The sequence below is a fragment of the Trichosurus vulpecula genome, chromosome 4 (assembly GCF_011100635.1).
Source record: "Trichosurus vulpecula isolate mTriVul1 chromosome 4, mTriVul1.pri, whole genome shotgun sequence".
Taxonomy (NCBI): domain Eukaryota; kingdom Metazoa; phylum Chordata; class Mammalia; order Diprotodontia; family Phalangeridae; genus Trichosurus; species Trichosurus vulpecula.
Genome location: NC_050576.1, coordinates 98,631,332 through 98,648,277, shown reverse-complemented (window position 1 = coordinate 98,648,277; position 16,946 = coordinate 98,631,332). Strand labels below are relative to the sequence as shown.

The following is a 16,946-nucleotide window of genomic DNA, read 5'->3' as shown; positions in this document are numbered from 1 at the left end:
AAAGTATACCCAAAAAACATAGTATAGTATAGGTAAAGTGTATAAGATACATGCTGTATATAATATAGTAGAGTATATATAGTACATATAATATAGTATAGTACTGGTAAAGTATACCCTGGTAAAGTATTTCCCTCTAATTCTACCACATCTTTTCATCCTCCTATCATCACTCGCTGGAGATAAGAAGAAAATGGGAGAGAAGTATTATGCTTACAAATTTAAATATTACACTTACGTCCAAAGTCTGTTGTAATATTCATTTCACCTTTTTTAACAATATGGTCCTGATATCTAACAGAGGCTTTGCAAATATAAAGTGTTTGCGGAGTCAAGCCAGTGAATTCTCTTTTCATCATGTTTCTTTCCAATTGCTTCTTGGAATGTACTGGACCATCCTGGTTTTTACCTGGAAGAAATAATAATCATATTTGCTAGCACAAATCCAATATGTTACTGATCCCCTATCCACATTTGCAATTAGCTCTATGAACTGAGGACACCACATAGGGAGAGAAGAGAAGACAACCCAGCATAAAAACCAATGACATGTTTTTTATCAGTGCTAATATTTATCAGTGTAAAGTTCACTCATCCTCCTGTGGATAAGCTGACCTAGAAAATAGTTGGCTCCCAGCAATCCTTGAGCCTCGAGGCTTCTACACTGCTGTGATTTTGAAGACTACCTTCTAACACTACTGAATTTGCTGTGGTTCTTTTACCCCATCCCAGAAAATTGGGTGATGCTTCTTGGTGGACTCAGCCCATCACATCTGGATTCCCATTGCTCTGATAAGTCCTCAGTCTTGGTAGGTGAACCCAACTTGGACTAGGCAGTGCCTCAACTCTGCTTTTTCCTTTGTGCATTTCACTGCAATTCCCAGTCCCCCATTGTTCCTTAGGCCTGGTTTTCTGGTTAGACTAGGACTCAGACTACAGATTCCTGGCCTATTCTCTATTCTTCCAGCAACCACTGACCTGGAAACTTTACCACATAAGTGCTTTCAATAAGTCTACAAATTCATCAAATGTCTTAATTTGGAGTGAAACATGGGATAGGAATGGAGCATTATGGCATATATTTGGATATCAGAGATTTTAAGGAATATAGTATGCAGTCTTCTATTTATCTTACTTCAATGTAGAAGTTCTATTTCTACTTTATCAGAATGCTGTGATGCAGCTTGATTGACTGATAACCACAAACTACCTCTTCACCATAACTGAACTTTATTGTGCACCAAAAATACTCTAAGATCACCACAATGTACAACTATGGGATCCCAAAGGGTACAAAATATCAAGTAGTTAAAAGGGAATAAAATTATTACACTACACCGTACATGTTATATTAACATTCAAGGCTACACCATCATACACAACTTATTTTGTGATCTTTTTTCATATTGTGATTTGTGATATTTTGTGATTATTGTGACAGGTCACTGAATAAAGTATCTCTTTAATAAGTCTTTATATATTTTTTCGAGTGCATTCTAGGATAATGATAGTACTAACTTCTTATATTGTCTTAGGACTTACAAAGCCCTTTACATATACTATTGAGCCTCACAACAATCTTGTGACATAGGTGATATCATCACCTACATTTTACAGATGAGAAAACTGTGGCAGACAGAGGTTAAGTGACTTGCCTGAGGTCACATAGCAAGTAAGCCTCAGAGGTAAGATCTGAACTCAGTCCTTCCTGATTCCAAGTGCAGTTCTCTTTTTACTAGATCACCAAGTCTTTTACTTCTTTTGTTTATCTACCTTCTCCCCCATATAGTAATATGCATAAACTAGAGGCTCTATAAATGCTAGTGAATCCATTCATTTTCACGTAAGTGGGGTTTTTTTATGAATTTTTGGTGGTTTTGTAAAAAGTATTATCAAATGTAATGAAGGTCTGCATGGCATGTAAAACCACCATTATGTGAATCCAGAACCTAATTAAGTATAAGCATATTTTACAACCTACAAAGAATCTAAGGGGGGAAAATTATCCAGAAACTATGTGTTCTTACATTCAAAGCCGTAGAGTAAATCCATTCTGCAATTTAAATTGTCTTCGGTAAACTCCCATTCTAAACTAATAGAAGTATCTGCTTTTTCTTTTTCTGTTGAGTTTATTAAATTAAAATGGCTTGGAGCTGTTGAGATAAAGAAGAAGAAATATGATATAATTTGCGTTTTATAATTTTACTTATGAATATTTAAATTTACTTACAAATACTTAAAACATTCCTATTACATGAATTAGAGGACAAATATTTTTCCCATCTTACAAATATTAGGTCAGTTAGGACAAAAACTTTTCCGTGTTGCTACAGGCAAACTGAAATTTTATGGAACTATTTGCCAGGTTTTATAGTCAATCATAAACAGATTCAATTGTTTCTAAATTATAACATAAAATATTATAGTATATGTAGATGACTATTCTTGGTCAAGATAGAAACAACCTGATAATAGAAAAAAATGATTATGACTATGAGAAACCACTAATTGAAATTTTTATCAAAAAGGGGTTTTTTTTGGTTACCTACTTGTAGACTAGCAAAAAAAAATTAGGGACAAATGATTATTACTACTGTTAAATATAGTCATGATTTGTTTGCTTGCTTGTTTATTTGTTTTTAAATAAGAGTCCCTCCTCCATCAAAGTCCTTCTTTGATACTTAATCCTAACAAGGTTTTACCTTGGATTCTTAAAGACTGTACTTGGAGGCCCTAAATTCTAAAATCTTGCAAGGTTTGGGCTACAAGCCTAGAGACAGATTGTCTGATTGTAGTCTGAGGGAGAGACTAGATAAATTCCAAGAAATTCATCACCAGAAAAGACATAGGATGAGATTTTTCAAATTTGTTTCTTTGTTTAAGCTACAACCCCTAATGAAAGCCATGTACTAAGTTAGAGAACAGTTAAATTTGCATCTGTGGAAGGAGTACCCTGACTGATGTAATTTGTGGATTCTTGAAGTATTATCCAGAAGGCTCTTAAGCAAGCAATTTTGTGGAACTTGAAAATTTGCGAATGAGTACAATCATTGTAGTGGCACACCCCTCTAAAAGTGGGAATCAGGTGGGATTGTTGTGGTCAATGTGCAGCTTTTTCATAAGTGTGTTGGAAGAATGGGTAGATGGGGGAGATATCCAGGATGGAATTGAGCTGAGTGATGGGGAAAAAAGGTATTTGACAGCAAATATACTTAGGAGAGGCAAACATAGTAACATACACAATTAAAATGGGTATTTACCTGGTGGCACATTTAATGTGAAGGGAAATGAACATGGCACAACAGTTCTGTTAACTGTTATATTAGGTGAAGAGCATTCACTTAGGTTTTCACACTCATTAGGAGGTACACAACTGATCTCAATTTCATTAATTTTCAGTTTTGCAGTATAGCTTCCATTGGAATATTTATAATCCACAGTGATTTTTTTGTATAACTCTGAAAGGAAAAAAAAGAATTTAAATTTAATTTAGAGTCCCACATTTAAATGATCATACGCTTAATGTGCTATAAGTATACCCTGTACTGATATCTTCTCCTCCTAAGGTGACCCTAGACTACCTCAGGACAATATTATCATCCTGAATATTCCTTAGAAATTTATAAACACATAGTCCCAACCTGATAGGCATGGGAGGAACAGATTGACAACTAAGGAAGGTAATAAATGGCTTTTTTATTTGAATAATCCTACCTGAGTGCATAATAGAAGGAGTAAAATTTAAGAATAACACAGAGGACCAAGATGCATCAATTGACACCGTGTATTTTTTTAACCATAAAGAAATTAGACCCCTTGACCCAACAATACCACTGCTAAGTCTGTATCCCAAAGGCTGGGAGAAGGACTTATTGTAGAAAAATATTCATAGCAGTTCTTTTTGTGGCAGCAAATAATTGGAAATTGAGGTGATGGCCATCAATTAGGGAATATGTAGCTGAACAAGTTGTAGTATATGATTGTAATGGAATACTATTGTGCTATAAGAAATGAAAAGCAGGATAATTTCAGAAAAACCTGGAAAGACTTACATGAATTGATGAAAATTGAAGTGAGCAGAATCACAAGAACATTAGACAGAGTAATAGCAATATTGTATGATGATCAACTGTGAATAACAGCTATTCTCAGCAATACAATGGTCCAAGACAATTTCAAAAGACTCATCGTGAAAAATACTATCCATCTTCAGAAAAAGAACTGATGGAGTCTGAATGTAGGTTGAAGCTTAGTATTTTTCACTTTACTTTTTGTGGTAGGGTTTTTTGTCTATGTTTTCCTTTACAACATGACACATATAAATATGTTTTGCATGATTGCACAGATATAACCTACATCAAATTGCTTATCATTTCAGAGAAAAGAGAGGGGAGGAAAGAAGCTATTCTGAAACTCAAAATTTTAAAAAGAATAAATGTTAAAACTTGTTTTTACATGTAATGTGGAAAATAATAAAATTATTTTTAAAAAGTAATTAGAGATGATAGGATCAAAATACTAATTTTAAAAATTTTAAAGTTTTTATTGACTGACTTGTCCTTCTAATCCTTCTAGTGTTAAAGTGATTGAATTATGGAATACTTTGAGTGCTTACTCATCCACTGGAAAAGTAAAAACATTGTCTTGGGTGGACATTTCCTATACCTGGATTGGGATGGGGGTGGAATATCTGGAGTTTTGGTCACTTTGCTTGAATGTGGAATCTGTGCTAACGACTTTCATGTATGTGGATCAGGAAAAACGAGAACTCTAAGGAAGCACTTTAAGTACAGCCTATCAAGATTAGAGGGCATGCAAATTCTTGGTTGAGACATAATGAAAGGGATTGAATCTCTGTTCAGGCATTTTACTAGGAGTCATAACTTTGCCTAGAGAGGACACAATCCTGGCTAGACTAAACAGGTAATTGTTAGGTTCACCTTGACTTGTGTTAAGGGGATCCAACAAGAGTGGGTCTTTTGATGATCACCTGTAAAGTTGATGTTATGAAAGGATAGAAGATGTGTCAGAAGGCTCCTTCAAGTGCAAATATTAGAGAGCTACAACTAAGATCACCAGAAATGAGACCAGCACTCTAGCATGTCAACAGCCCCATTACTGGAACTGTAAGGGGTCCTGAGGCTTGTTTAATGTACAATATTGTGAAATAGAACAGCTAGGTCCCAATTAATGGGAATAATTAATTTCCTGAAGTGGTCACATTTATGTGAATTTGTACTATTCCAAGGCATAACTATGTAAAATATGGTCATTGGTTCCAACCCAGTTGAAATATGCAATGTCCATTTGAATAATGCAACCACTTCAGGACTATTTGTTAGTGTCACTGACTGGGACCTGGCTGACAATATTTGTGTGTTGCAGAATGGACAATGTTATCACAGAATCTTTCCCATAAAAACACTTCACATATTATGGCCAGTGCATTTTCAAGTGTGATATTGGTACCAATATACTCTTCTGCTCAACTAATAATACCATCATCACCATAACGATGATGATGACAAATCATTAACATAGCATTGACACAGCACTTCACATGATTCTCCTATCTTATGGGTGGGAGTTTTGAAGCAATAGGAGCTGTCAACCCACAAACACAATACGATAACCCTCAATAAACTAGTTCACATGATTTAAAATTCAGCTAGCTTAGAAAATATAGGACTATACACACACATAAAAAATGAAAAATGAAAATTCCTATAAAGAAGAATCTGTTCATAGTTCTCTTCACCTATGTTTACTATAATAATAATAATAGTGGTGAACATTTACATAATACTTTACAGTTAATATAGAGTTTTCCTCACAACAAGGAAGATAGTGAATATGTTATTATGTTCATATTATATATAAGGAAACTAAGGTTCAGTGACATTAAATTACTTGCAAATCATGTGATGAAGTTTAGACTCAACTCACAACTTCCTATTTTGAATCCAATATTATTTTTGCCATCCCAAGCTTTCTTATGGTTACTCACAGATATAGTTCTGAAGTTACCCAGGAGATTACATGTTCCTGATGACTAGATACTTCTTACTTATGAAAACCTGATTCTCTCTCCCTCCTTCTTCTTCTCCCTTGTTATTATTCCTTTAGGGCAAGGACTGTTTCATTTTTCATTTTTATTTTTTTTGTATCCCCAGTATATAGCATTGTGCTTTGCATACAGGTGGTGCTCAATAAATATTTATTGTTTGCTTGCTTCAGACAAAACACCCTCCCTCCAGCTATCTCCTAGATTTCTTCTTTTATTAAAATTTAGACTCCAGTGAAAAGACTTGTTGATAGTGCTAGCTGCTGACGTTAGCTTCCTAACCATCCCAGGCATAGATTGGGGAAGTAGCAAGGTATAAAATTTAACTATTTCGACATTCTCTGAAATAGGTAGTTTCCCAGCCTGTGTGGTCAAACAAGATCAATAATATGTAAAATTAACAAGAACTTACATTTATATCATAGAATCATAGAATTTTAGGGTAGGAAAGTATCTCAGCAGCCAGCCAGTCCAAACCACATTTAAGGAGAATCCTTCACTATTACGCTACAAGTAGACATTCAGTTGTTGTTTGAAGGCCTCAAGAACAGGAAACTGAAGACCCTCAAATGTCCATGCTACTTTTAGACATTACTAATTTTAGAAATGTCTTCTTTGCATCAAACCCAGTTTGGCTTTTTACAGCTTCCACCTATTGCTCCTGGTTCCACACTCTGGGGTCAAACATAACAAATACATGCTCTCATTGATGTGACAGTCTCTTAAGGACTTGAAGATAGATATCATGACCCTCATGAGCCTTCTCTTCTCCTTGATAAATAATCTGAATTTTTCCATCATATCCCCAAATAGCATGAATTCAAAGTTTCTGGTTACCTTCACTGAAATGAAGGAAGTAAGGAAGGAAGGGAGGGAGGGATGAAGGAAGGGAAGAAAGGAGGGAGGGAGGGAGAAAGGAAGGGAGGAAAGGAGGGAGGGAGGAGGGAGGGAGGAAGGAAGAAAAGGAGGGAGGGAGGGAGGAAGGAAGAGAGGAAGAAAGGGAGTAAAGAAGGGAGAAAGAGAGGAAGGAAAGAAGAAAGAAAGGAAGAGAGGAAGGAAGGAAGGAAAGAAGGAAGTAGGGGAAGAGGAAGGAAGGGAGGGAGGGAGGAAGGAATGATCTGTGCTTATAAAATCCAAGTTAGGCCCTAGGGAAGAATCAAGGAATACACTTTCCTCCCTTTATTGCACAGGTGGAGATCTAAGAGTAGAGAATGTTGCTTGTACTGTCAGACATAACTGATGAATTGGTTAATTGTGTTGACTATTTTTTTCCTCTATATTTTTTTTCTTTGTCGCAAGTGACAGTTTACTGGGAAGAGGAAGAGGATAGCTTTATAGCACATTTAATGTGATGTAAAAACAAAACAAATAAATAACAATAAAACAAAGCTGGGGGGTGGAATTTAAAGATAAAAGCTAAGACTAGAGAAATTGTGACTAGTCTAAAATCATAAGCAGGCCAATTATAGAGCCACAGATAGAATTCAAATCATTTGATACCCATTTCAACAGAAAAGAGAGGAAATTTTCATTCAATTATTTATTTCAATGAAGCTGAATTAGGTAGAAAATAATAACAACATATTTTAATAAGTAATTGCTAGTAAGGAAATGGTGGTTGGAAATAGCTGTTTCTTTTATGGAGAGGGTTAAGGAACCTGTTTTTTTTAAATGATAAATAAGACCAAAATACATGTTCAAGGAGACGAAGAGTTAATAGAAAGGGAGAGATTATAAGACCTGAGAGAGATGCAATAATAGACTGCAAAAAGTTCAGGAATAATGTGTCTAGGACAGGGTTGAGGGCATAGGTGGAATGTTTAGTCTTATTTTTTTGGAGAAGTATGTCTTCCTCTGAAACAGGAATGAGCATTAGTCAAGATACATATCAAAGACAAGATTAAACTTACCACATTGCTCTGGTCTTGAACTACTTGCTAGAAGAGATAAAAAGAAAACAAATTATCATACTGATTTCTCTATGGCTACAATGGAATTGATATCTCCTGTCTTCAAGTCTAGTGCTCTCCCCCTCCCCCACAATTTAGTAAAATTATAATAAATGATGACTAATGAGCATAGATTCTTAGAACTAGAATGGATTCATTTTGATACATAAGATTTTTAACCAGAAAACCTGAGTTCAGATCTCGTTTCTGCCGCTTAGCACCTGTATGACCTTGTACAAGTTATCTATATCCTCTGAGTTTCAGGTTATTCCATCTGTATAAAGACAGGGTTTACAGCAATGATCTCTAATTTCTGTTCAGTTCTTAAAGGTTATGATTCTATGATCTAATTCAACCCCCTCACCTAAACATGAAGACGTGAGATCTAGACAGATAAAGTGGTAAAGGAAGGTCACACAGATGGTAAATGTTAGATCCAGGACTCAAATTTAGGTCTTCTGTCCTCAGATGCAATGGTCTTTCCATCATTAATATTAAAAAAATGTTGCTACTGTCCATGATTTGTATTTCCAAAACTTTTGCTTTTTTTCCAATAAATATGAGTGATCGATTAAAGGAAATAGCTGCTTGTAGTAGAATAGCTATATTTCATGATTTACCCCTCAAAATTAAAGTGATGTTAAGCCCCTTTGAGATCTAAACCAATGTCAAAGCTCCAGGCAATGCAAGGACTATATAGGCAGTATTGATACTACATAGCGTAAGAGTCAGGGTTAGCCTAGACAATTATGCCAACCGAATTGACCTAAGTGATAAGACGTGATACTCTCACATCTCAACCAGATGAGAGAACATTTCTATAAATCAGCCAAATCAGCAACTCTATACTAAGTGAATGGATTGAAGAGACACTGACAGGAAGTCTGTTCTGACTGGACAAGGAACTTGTGACTTTTATAGCAAGTAGTGACCTAGTGGAAAGCATTCCAGTCAAATCCTTGGTAAGGAATCCATTGTGAGGGAGAGCAGAATGACTCATTCTTAGTCAAGGCTTCCTCACTCCCCACCCTGGGCAGAGGATTTGGACTTTTCCCTAACCATGTTCTCAAGATAATAGTGGCTGGTGGCTGTATCTACATTGGGAGCCAAGAACAAAATAGAGATAATGAGATAAAGAAGATTCATTGAACTACAATGTGCCACACATAAAAAGCTGCACCATGCCTAAGAGGAACTTCGTGAGTACCCCACAAAAGGATGGAAAAAAATTTCTAGCAACCAGAAGCTGTTATATACATATTTGCCACATGAACTTTCTGAGCTTGAGCCCACGTTTCCCTGGTCTCTGTATTTACTGGTGGTAGAGTGTGTTACAAACCTTTGGAAAAATGTTTCTACAAACTGTTCTTACTGTAATACCTTAGTATAATATCCTCTTCTAAAATCATTTAAGTCTGGCTGACTAATTGATATCAACTGATGGGAGAAAGCACACTGGCAGTCTCATGGGTATATATATATATATATATGTATATATATATATATATATATATATATGATTACAGATATACCCAATCCCTCAAGGACACCCTAGAGCACTGAAGATATATGTAGCCAGCCTCTGGTGGGAATCCAGCTTTTCCATGCAGATGGAGTTAAGATAAGGAACACAGAGTCTATACATGTTTCACTGGAAACAAAGGGTAAATAACTTATGGGTGCTGGTGCTGATTCTAACTTGCCTTTTGTACCTTCCTCATGTAGAACAGAATAAAGTTATTAATTAAAAAAACTAAAAAAATAACATGCAACTTCAGAAGTTTTGACAGAAGCAACTACCACAAGGTAGGTAAGATCTTGAGGTCTCTGCCATTCCTGTCAATGTTCCTTGTTGAAATTCAGAAACTCGGGATTCAAAGGCAATGAAGAAGCTATCAACATAGCGAGATACTCTGACTACTGTGAATACTATGATCAGTCCTGGATGCTCCTTCTGCTTCTAGATTTCCATGCCTTGCAGTAGCTGCATAGGTGTCAGCTATATGTCTACAGCTATTTGATCATAAGACTATTCTAGTTTATAGAATGATCATTTTCCTTGTTAGCATCTGGAGCCACTATCAAAAAACTGACAACTACAACAGCAACAACAACTTTGGGCTCATTTGGCCATTCTGCTGGTCTTATTACAAGGTTTGCATAAGCCACGTTTTTCACCATAAAAATTTTGATTCTACCAATGGCACACACAGCAAGCAACTATCTTGGACAATGTGACTGCAGAACCCCAAAGGTCTTGATTCTTTTCACTATTGTGGTTCCACAGTAACCAAAGATAAAATTTTCGATTATGTTGGGAAAAAAAGAAAGTTCAGTAAATTTAGGGCTTTTCTGTGAGTAGATTTCCATCCAGAGGGTGTTATGATTGTAAAGATTGGGTATCAGTTTGTCACCTGTTGTTGAAGCGGTCATGGCAGGGCTAAGGCTTGAAGGGTTGCTTGTGACAGTTACAGGTGTTTCTGTGTTTGTAGAACCAGAATGATCTGCAAGGAAAGCAACAGAAAAATAGATCATTAAGCAATGAGCTTCCTATTTGGAAATGGAAAGGGAAAAGTATCTTCCTACATTGTAAAAAAATAAATTGTTTTATAAATCTGAAACATTGTCCATTAAAACATGTTTCATATCAAATGTAGTTAACTTACTCTTGAAATTAAAACAAACTTAGAGTGTCTGACAAACTCAATCACTATTAATTTATTTTCTCTAAACACGATATATATCACCAACACAGCTGATCTGTCTAAGAAGTAGGACTAGTCTAAGAACTTCCCTAAAGATATAAAAGTTAAGTGACTTGTCCAGGGTCACGCAGCTATAGTCATTGCCAAAGAGAGGATTTGAATTGAGGGTTTCCTGATTCCAAGGCCAATACTTTTCTGTCATGCCACGTCTACAAAGCTTGCCTCATCCAAGTAAAAATACAAATTGCTTATAGAAAAAGTCTTAGTTAAAATGCACGTTTTGTTAGCATTCAGAAATAATGTCTTTAGCCTCCATGCCACAATCATTAATTTGTTGGATTAAAATCAGATTTTCATAATGAACATTTAAAACCAAGAATAATACTCAGTAACAATCAGGAGGGCAGTTTCTTTTAGTGTTAATATATTTATTATATACATATATAATATTTACTTAAATATTATATATGACATATATATATAATAATTTAATATATTTCTAAGCTTCTGAAATTTGTATAATTCAATGTGACAAGCTATATTCCTTGTGAACAGAAATAGCTATTTCTAGGTTTACCATTCTAAGGCTTACCCATAATACTATCTGGAGGTTTAATTGTGAGAAGAACCAAACCTGAAACATTATCAGTGGTGGTGATGGCAGTAGTGAGTGAAGGAAGGACAGCAGAGCTGTTGCGTGCTGGATTGAAATCTGTTACTGGTGTAGAGTTTGAGTCTGCAGGTAAGGATGTGGGTGTAAGCATTTCTGGTATGTAATCTATAGTAAAGAAGGAATTGGCAACTATTATTTCTTTCTGTCACACAAAAGCAAAGATTTGAAATTCAAAGCCAACATTATAAACAGCATCTGTAAAGAACCTGAGTGGCAAAACTACTTTGTTTCCACGTATGTTCTCATTTTCAGACATTAGAGTATATGTAAAACACCGACTTTAAGCTATACCTACTCCAGACACTGAGAATAAATGGAATAAACAAAACCATCATCAGTACTTAGAGCAAGTACTACAAAACACAATCCAGGGTATGCCACAAAGTAGTCTCCCCAAATCAGCTTTTAAAGCCAAATTCAGTTGTAGGAGAGTAGGAAGAGAGATCATCAACTCTGGGTCACAAAGTACTGTGTGAGGAGCAAGAATCTGAGAAACCAGATCACTACTGGGGAGGTTGCTGCATGGAGAGTATCTTAGATAGGGATGGAAAGAAACTCCTCTGGAGTGTGGCTTCCCATTTGGTAAATTCCCATTTACATGAATTATTATTACTAATTGGTTGATGAGTTCATTTATTTCAATCTGCTGTCAATGCCTTTTAAATTTTTATGCCCTCAGGAAATCTTAGGCTGATAGAATCATAGGTATAGAGCTGGGAAGGCCCTCAAAAGTCATATAGTCCAATACCCTTCATTTTTCAGACAACAAATATGAGCTCCGGGAATGTTAAATGACTTGTCCAATGGCAAACATCAGAGGCAGATTTTGAATCCAAGTCCTCCAACTCCAGAGCCAATATTTTTTCTCTGTGCTAGATGTATCACAACAAAGATAATGCCCTCTGATTTCATTTTAAAAATCAGCAGATATTTATTGAGTATTTTTATTGTGCTCTGTTAGAGCAGGGGTGACATCTTAGAGGGAAAGGGATGAGAATATGGGTGTTGGGCTAATGACTAAGAATACATTGATCTTCATTAAAAGCAATGAGAGATCCTTTCATCAACAATGCTGTCTCAAACTATGAAGAAAGACATAGCATACATCACAAAACTGTTACACTTCCTAACAGCTACAAAGCTGTCTATTTATCATTGCTGGATCCTCAAAAACCTCAATTTTGAGAATTGTAGGTGGAGTAGTTGAGCCTTTCTATTTTGTCACAATCCTAAAATAAGACTAAAAGTAAAAAAGTGATAAAACATCTAAACGTGCTAGTAAATTCTGAGCACTGTGGGTGTGGTTTGCCACATACAAAGGAACTGGGCAAACCTGTCGACTTATTCGCTGTGTGAGCGATGAGTGTGGGAAAGACAGCAGGGCTGCTGCTGAGTGTTGGATTGACAGATCCATCCGAGGGAGCGTGAGAGGCTGCGTGGGTGGTAAGGTGAGCGCTCTTGGTTGGTGACACACCTGGGGTAAGAAAGCAAGATCGTTACACTCATTTCCCACTTGATTTTGGGTCAGCTACTCAAATGCTAAGAAATTAGAAAGTGGAATTCTCCAAGGGTTCTCCATGATGTGAAAGTATCCTCATCTACCAATCTAAGAACACAGGTAGCTAAGTCCAAGCAGGTTAAAAAAAATATTTTCTGCTTTTCTCTTTTTACACTCCCCTCCCCCCAAAGTGTTCATTGTTACCGATGCCTCTAAATTTAAGACCCTGAAAAAATGAGTCCATTTTTGACTCTCTGATACTATTCCTGGGAGAGACACATCAGGAAAGGGGAATGGAAAAAGAGGGAGTCACCTGCTCTTCATTCAGGCAGTGTCCTTCATTTTCCCTGAATATGTAATAAATACTGTCCCCTACATCTGATTCAGAAGACTGACAGTATAAGAGAGTCAAAAACTCCCCTCTAATGGGGTCTTTCCCCAACCTTTTGTCAATCTGGCTCCTTTGAGGTCAATGTAGAACATCCTCGCCAGTCCTAATCTTGCATAGGAATTTCCTGGGCTCCTGGTGGAAGTAACTACTTCAAGGAAAGACACTTTCAGCTCAATTTCCCCTCCTGAGAAGGATCCCAGATATGTTGCCTTTTGCAATAAAATGAGCCTGACCACTAGGGATGGTAGGAAAGGTAAATACATCTTACTGATATTGTGTTCATGGATGTATTTTGTAATTGTGGTTAAAATATGTATTATTTTAGATCTATTTCCACAGCTCATCTTGTTCTATGAATCCACAAGAAATAGGTTTCCTTCATGATTTGAGCCAGGAATTGAAAACAAAGAAAGGTAGCCTTTAGGTGGAGGCTATATATGTCAGCTTAACTTGGCCAATGAGTGGGAGGCTAAGGTGGAGCCAGGAGATAATATCAGTTTGGAACACCATAAAGTCATAGGATTTAGAGTTAGAAGGAACCACAGAGGTCATTGAGAATAAACTATTCATTTTAAGGATTCGGAAAATAAAGCATATATTCCACAGGAAAATCTTGGTCCTCTTCAGTATTATCCAAGTCACCCGTGATGGTGTGTATATGAGATCCCATTGGCAAATTACCCACCATAGCTCAATTTGTCCACTTCAGTGAAGAGATTCTGCCTTTCTTTTGACCAAACCTGGCCTGATATGTTCTGACCTAGATGTGGGTCGCCTTACCACATACCTGCAGTTTATCTAAATATTTATCTCACACTGTAATTAATCCAGATCCCCTTCTAGGGAAGCAATTTGGAGTGTGGAAATGTAAGATTTTAAGCAACCAAAAGACAGCTTGAGGATATTGGGTAGGAGGGAGTAGAAAAGGTTACCTGTAAGTAAAAGTAAAGGTAGAGAAAAGGAAAATAGGAAAGAACTGAACATATCTTTCCCTCCTTCATAACTTTGACAAGGTCTTCCAAAGACAGCTTTCTCTCTTCCTGATCCATCTTTAGATATATGCTTACATATGATCCTCTGTTCGGAAAGTCCCAGAATTCACCCAAAGAAAATTTTCTTTCAAGGTTCAGATTTAAATATGTAATAGGTTAAGTATTGCCTTATTATATATTTTAATAAATGACATTCTCTCAAAAGCCAACCTGTCACATCAGTAGCAAAAGTTCTAGCACTATGGCCAGATTCCGAGGACACATCAGTTGCAGTAACATTTGAGTTAAGAGGAGGAATGGTGGCACCATTTTCTCTTTCAGAGATGCTTGCGGGTGAGAATGCAGTGGAGCGAGTAGGTGGAGGGTCAGTTGGAAGTAGAGTTTGGGGCTTTTCAGCCTCAGTCGGTCCTGCTATGTGATGGTAGGTAGAAGAAAGCAAAAAATTATACATGATAGACATCTTAACATGGGAACTCAGAAGAGTTAAACCCCAGCCTTTTATTGTTTTCTTCTCTAACAAGCTGAGTGATGGGTTGTGAGCAAAATGAAAAGCAGTGTCTGCCCTTCCACCATGCGTATCTATAAACATCATCATCTATTCAAAACAAACAGATAACAAAAGATCTGGCAAAAATTAGCATTTGGTTTTTTTAAAAAAAGAGTTGTAAAGACAAGAAAACAGCTTCCAGTGGTAGAAAGAGGAATGGTGGGTAAAGTTAGCAAAGGACTACAGAGAGGGACAGGAAGGCTTGGAGAAAAGAATGGAGAGAGGTTTTAGCAACTCCCACAAAGAAATTGCCAAGCACAGGTTGAATTCAACCAAAAAATACTTTTTTTTGAAAAGAATCTTCGAATTCAGATAACTAATACATTTTTAAATGCTCAAATGGTTATGAAGCCTGGTCTTCTTTCTTTGACAATTAATCCAAAGGATGTCTTTTTGGGAAAACATTGTAATTAGTCTCCATAGCATAAACCAGAAAACATTAGGGGCATCCCTTTACTTCTCTTGGTAAACAATTGTGAACCTCTCACACATTTGTTTGAACTAATTAGAATTATCTTATATTTTATTTCTGTGCAATCCCTCAATATGAATTTCATAATGTACTACTTATATAAAGCAATAATTCTTTGAATTTGTAATAATAATCTGTAACTTTAACGTGGAATGAGAAGCTTTCAAAATAGAGAAACCTTATTTAAGAGGTCAAATCATGTGGGAAAAGTATAAGACACAGATCATCCCTATTACTTTGCTAGCTACAGGAGTTGTACCAAAGATGGTTTCAGTGAACTCATTAGGGATGAACTTCAATCTTAATAATTGTATTCAATTACAAAGCAGTTATCTCTTCCACCTGTGCAATAGTTCATTGAACAATGAATATTGGGGAATAATAGCAGGACAGAGACTTCAGGACTATTTCTATCTTGATTCTTTCAAAAAGATGAGAACAATTAGATCGCAGGATCAATGATAACTACACATATCTATAGTGCTTTATGATTTAGGAGGTACTTTAAAGCCCATTTGATGTGACATGACAATCATATCCTATAAATAGTACCACCTCCTTCAATATTGAGGGGTGTTCCTTAAGGTTGTTTTTAGTTCATTCAGTTCGGTACCTTTTTCATATTGACCTGTGAGTAAAATCAGAGATTGAGAACAATTATCGATCATGGCAAGAGACTGAGAGAGTTAGAGGGAAAGGGTAAAAGGAATTGAAGAATTTGGAGAAGGAAAAAAGAGGGGGAAGTGGAGTAGAGAAAGGAATAGGAAGGGAGAGAGGAGTCTATAAATAAAATTGGAAAAAATAGAAATAAAAAGTGTAAAAAATTTTAGTTCACAAAAGCTTACATATGGAATATTACTCATATACAGTGAACCCAAGCCCTCTGATTTTTGTATTTCCTAGGGATGAAAACTGTCATTTTGAGAACACCAGACTTAGTAGTCTTAGAAGCATATATGAACAATAAACACATAATCTTCATAAAAAGGTAAAACAAATAACGGAAGAATACAAAAATATCAGCTCTTACCAACTGGGCCATTTGTGATTTGTCCTGTAAAAGAGAAAGACAATATATCAATAGAAAAGTATATAGATTTATACAATCTCTTAGACATTACCAGCCAAGCAGGACTTTTTAGGTTTTCATTACTAATCTACTGGAATGCCATTCCTTCTCTTAAAATCAAGTCTACATTAAATATATCACTTTTGCAAAATTATATTTTATTTTTCAAAATTATTCTTTCTTTGTCTGTGTTCCCTGTCTACACCATAAGCAATAAGACAAGCTGTAAAATAGAAGTTGTTGGGTGGTGTTTTTTTTTTCAGGTGAGTGGGTGACGATTTGAGTAAAATCCCAATTCTGCTATTAAAAACCGGTGCGACTTTGAGCAAGACATTTGGTATAGTGAGAAGAACCTAAGGACCTAAGTTGAAAACCTGACTCTAATACAAATTACTTAGTCTCTGTCTATCTCAGTTTTCTCATCCAGAAAATGAATGGGATGGACCAGTTGGCTTCAGAAAATTCCTCTAGTTCTAGATGAACGACTTTATGACCTATCTTGGCCTTAGTTTGTTCATCTATAAAGTCAGAGGTTCTTAATGTGGGGTTTGGGAACTTGCTTTTTTATTTTGGTAGTTCTAGTCAA

At 36.1% G+C, this 16,946-nt stretch overlaps 1 protein-coding gene across 5 annotated transcripts in view; it reads right to left on the bottom strand.

Annotated features, from left to right (window-relative positions):
• The window catches only part of PTPRC (protein tyrosine phosphatase receptor type C), a 139,795-nt gene that overhangs the window by 54,633 nt on the left and 68,216 nt on the right, over nt 1-16,946 (bottom strand). The window contains exons 3-11 of one of the 5 annotated variants that reach the window (XM_036755274.1): nt 16,322-16,345; nt 14,483-14,683; nt 12,725-12,865; nt 11,353-11,496; nt 10,428-10,517; nt 7,975-8,001; nt 3,261-3,458; nt 2,028-2,153; nt 239-409 (exon numbers count right to left, since the gene is read on the bottom strand). In XM_036755274.1, coding sequence (XP_036611169.1) covers nt 239-409; nt 2,028-2,153; nt 3,261-3,458; nt 7,975-8,001; nt 10,428-10,517; nt 11,353-11,496; nt 12,725-12,865; nt 14,483-14,683; nt 16,322-16,345 — 1,122 coding nt within the window. The remainder of the gene's footprint in view (nt 1-238; nt 410-2,027; nt 2,154-3,260; nt 3,459-7,974; nt 8,002-10,427; nt 10,518-11,352; nt 11,497-12,724; nt 12,866-14,482; nt 14,684-16,321; nt 16,346-16,946) is intronic. The other 4 variants (XM_036755275.1, XM_036755276.1, XM_036755277.1 and 1 more) reach the window with 4 other exon arrangements.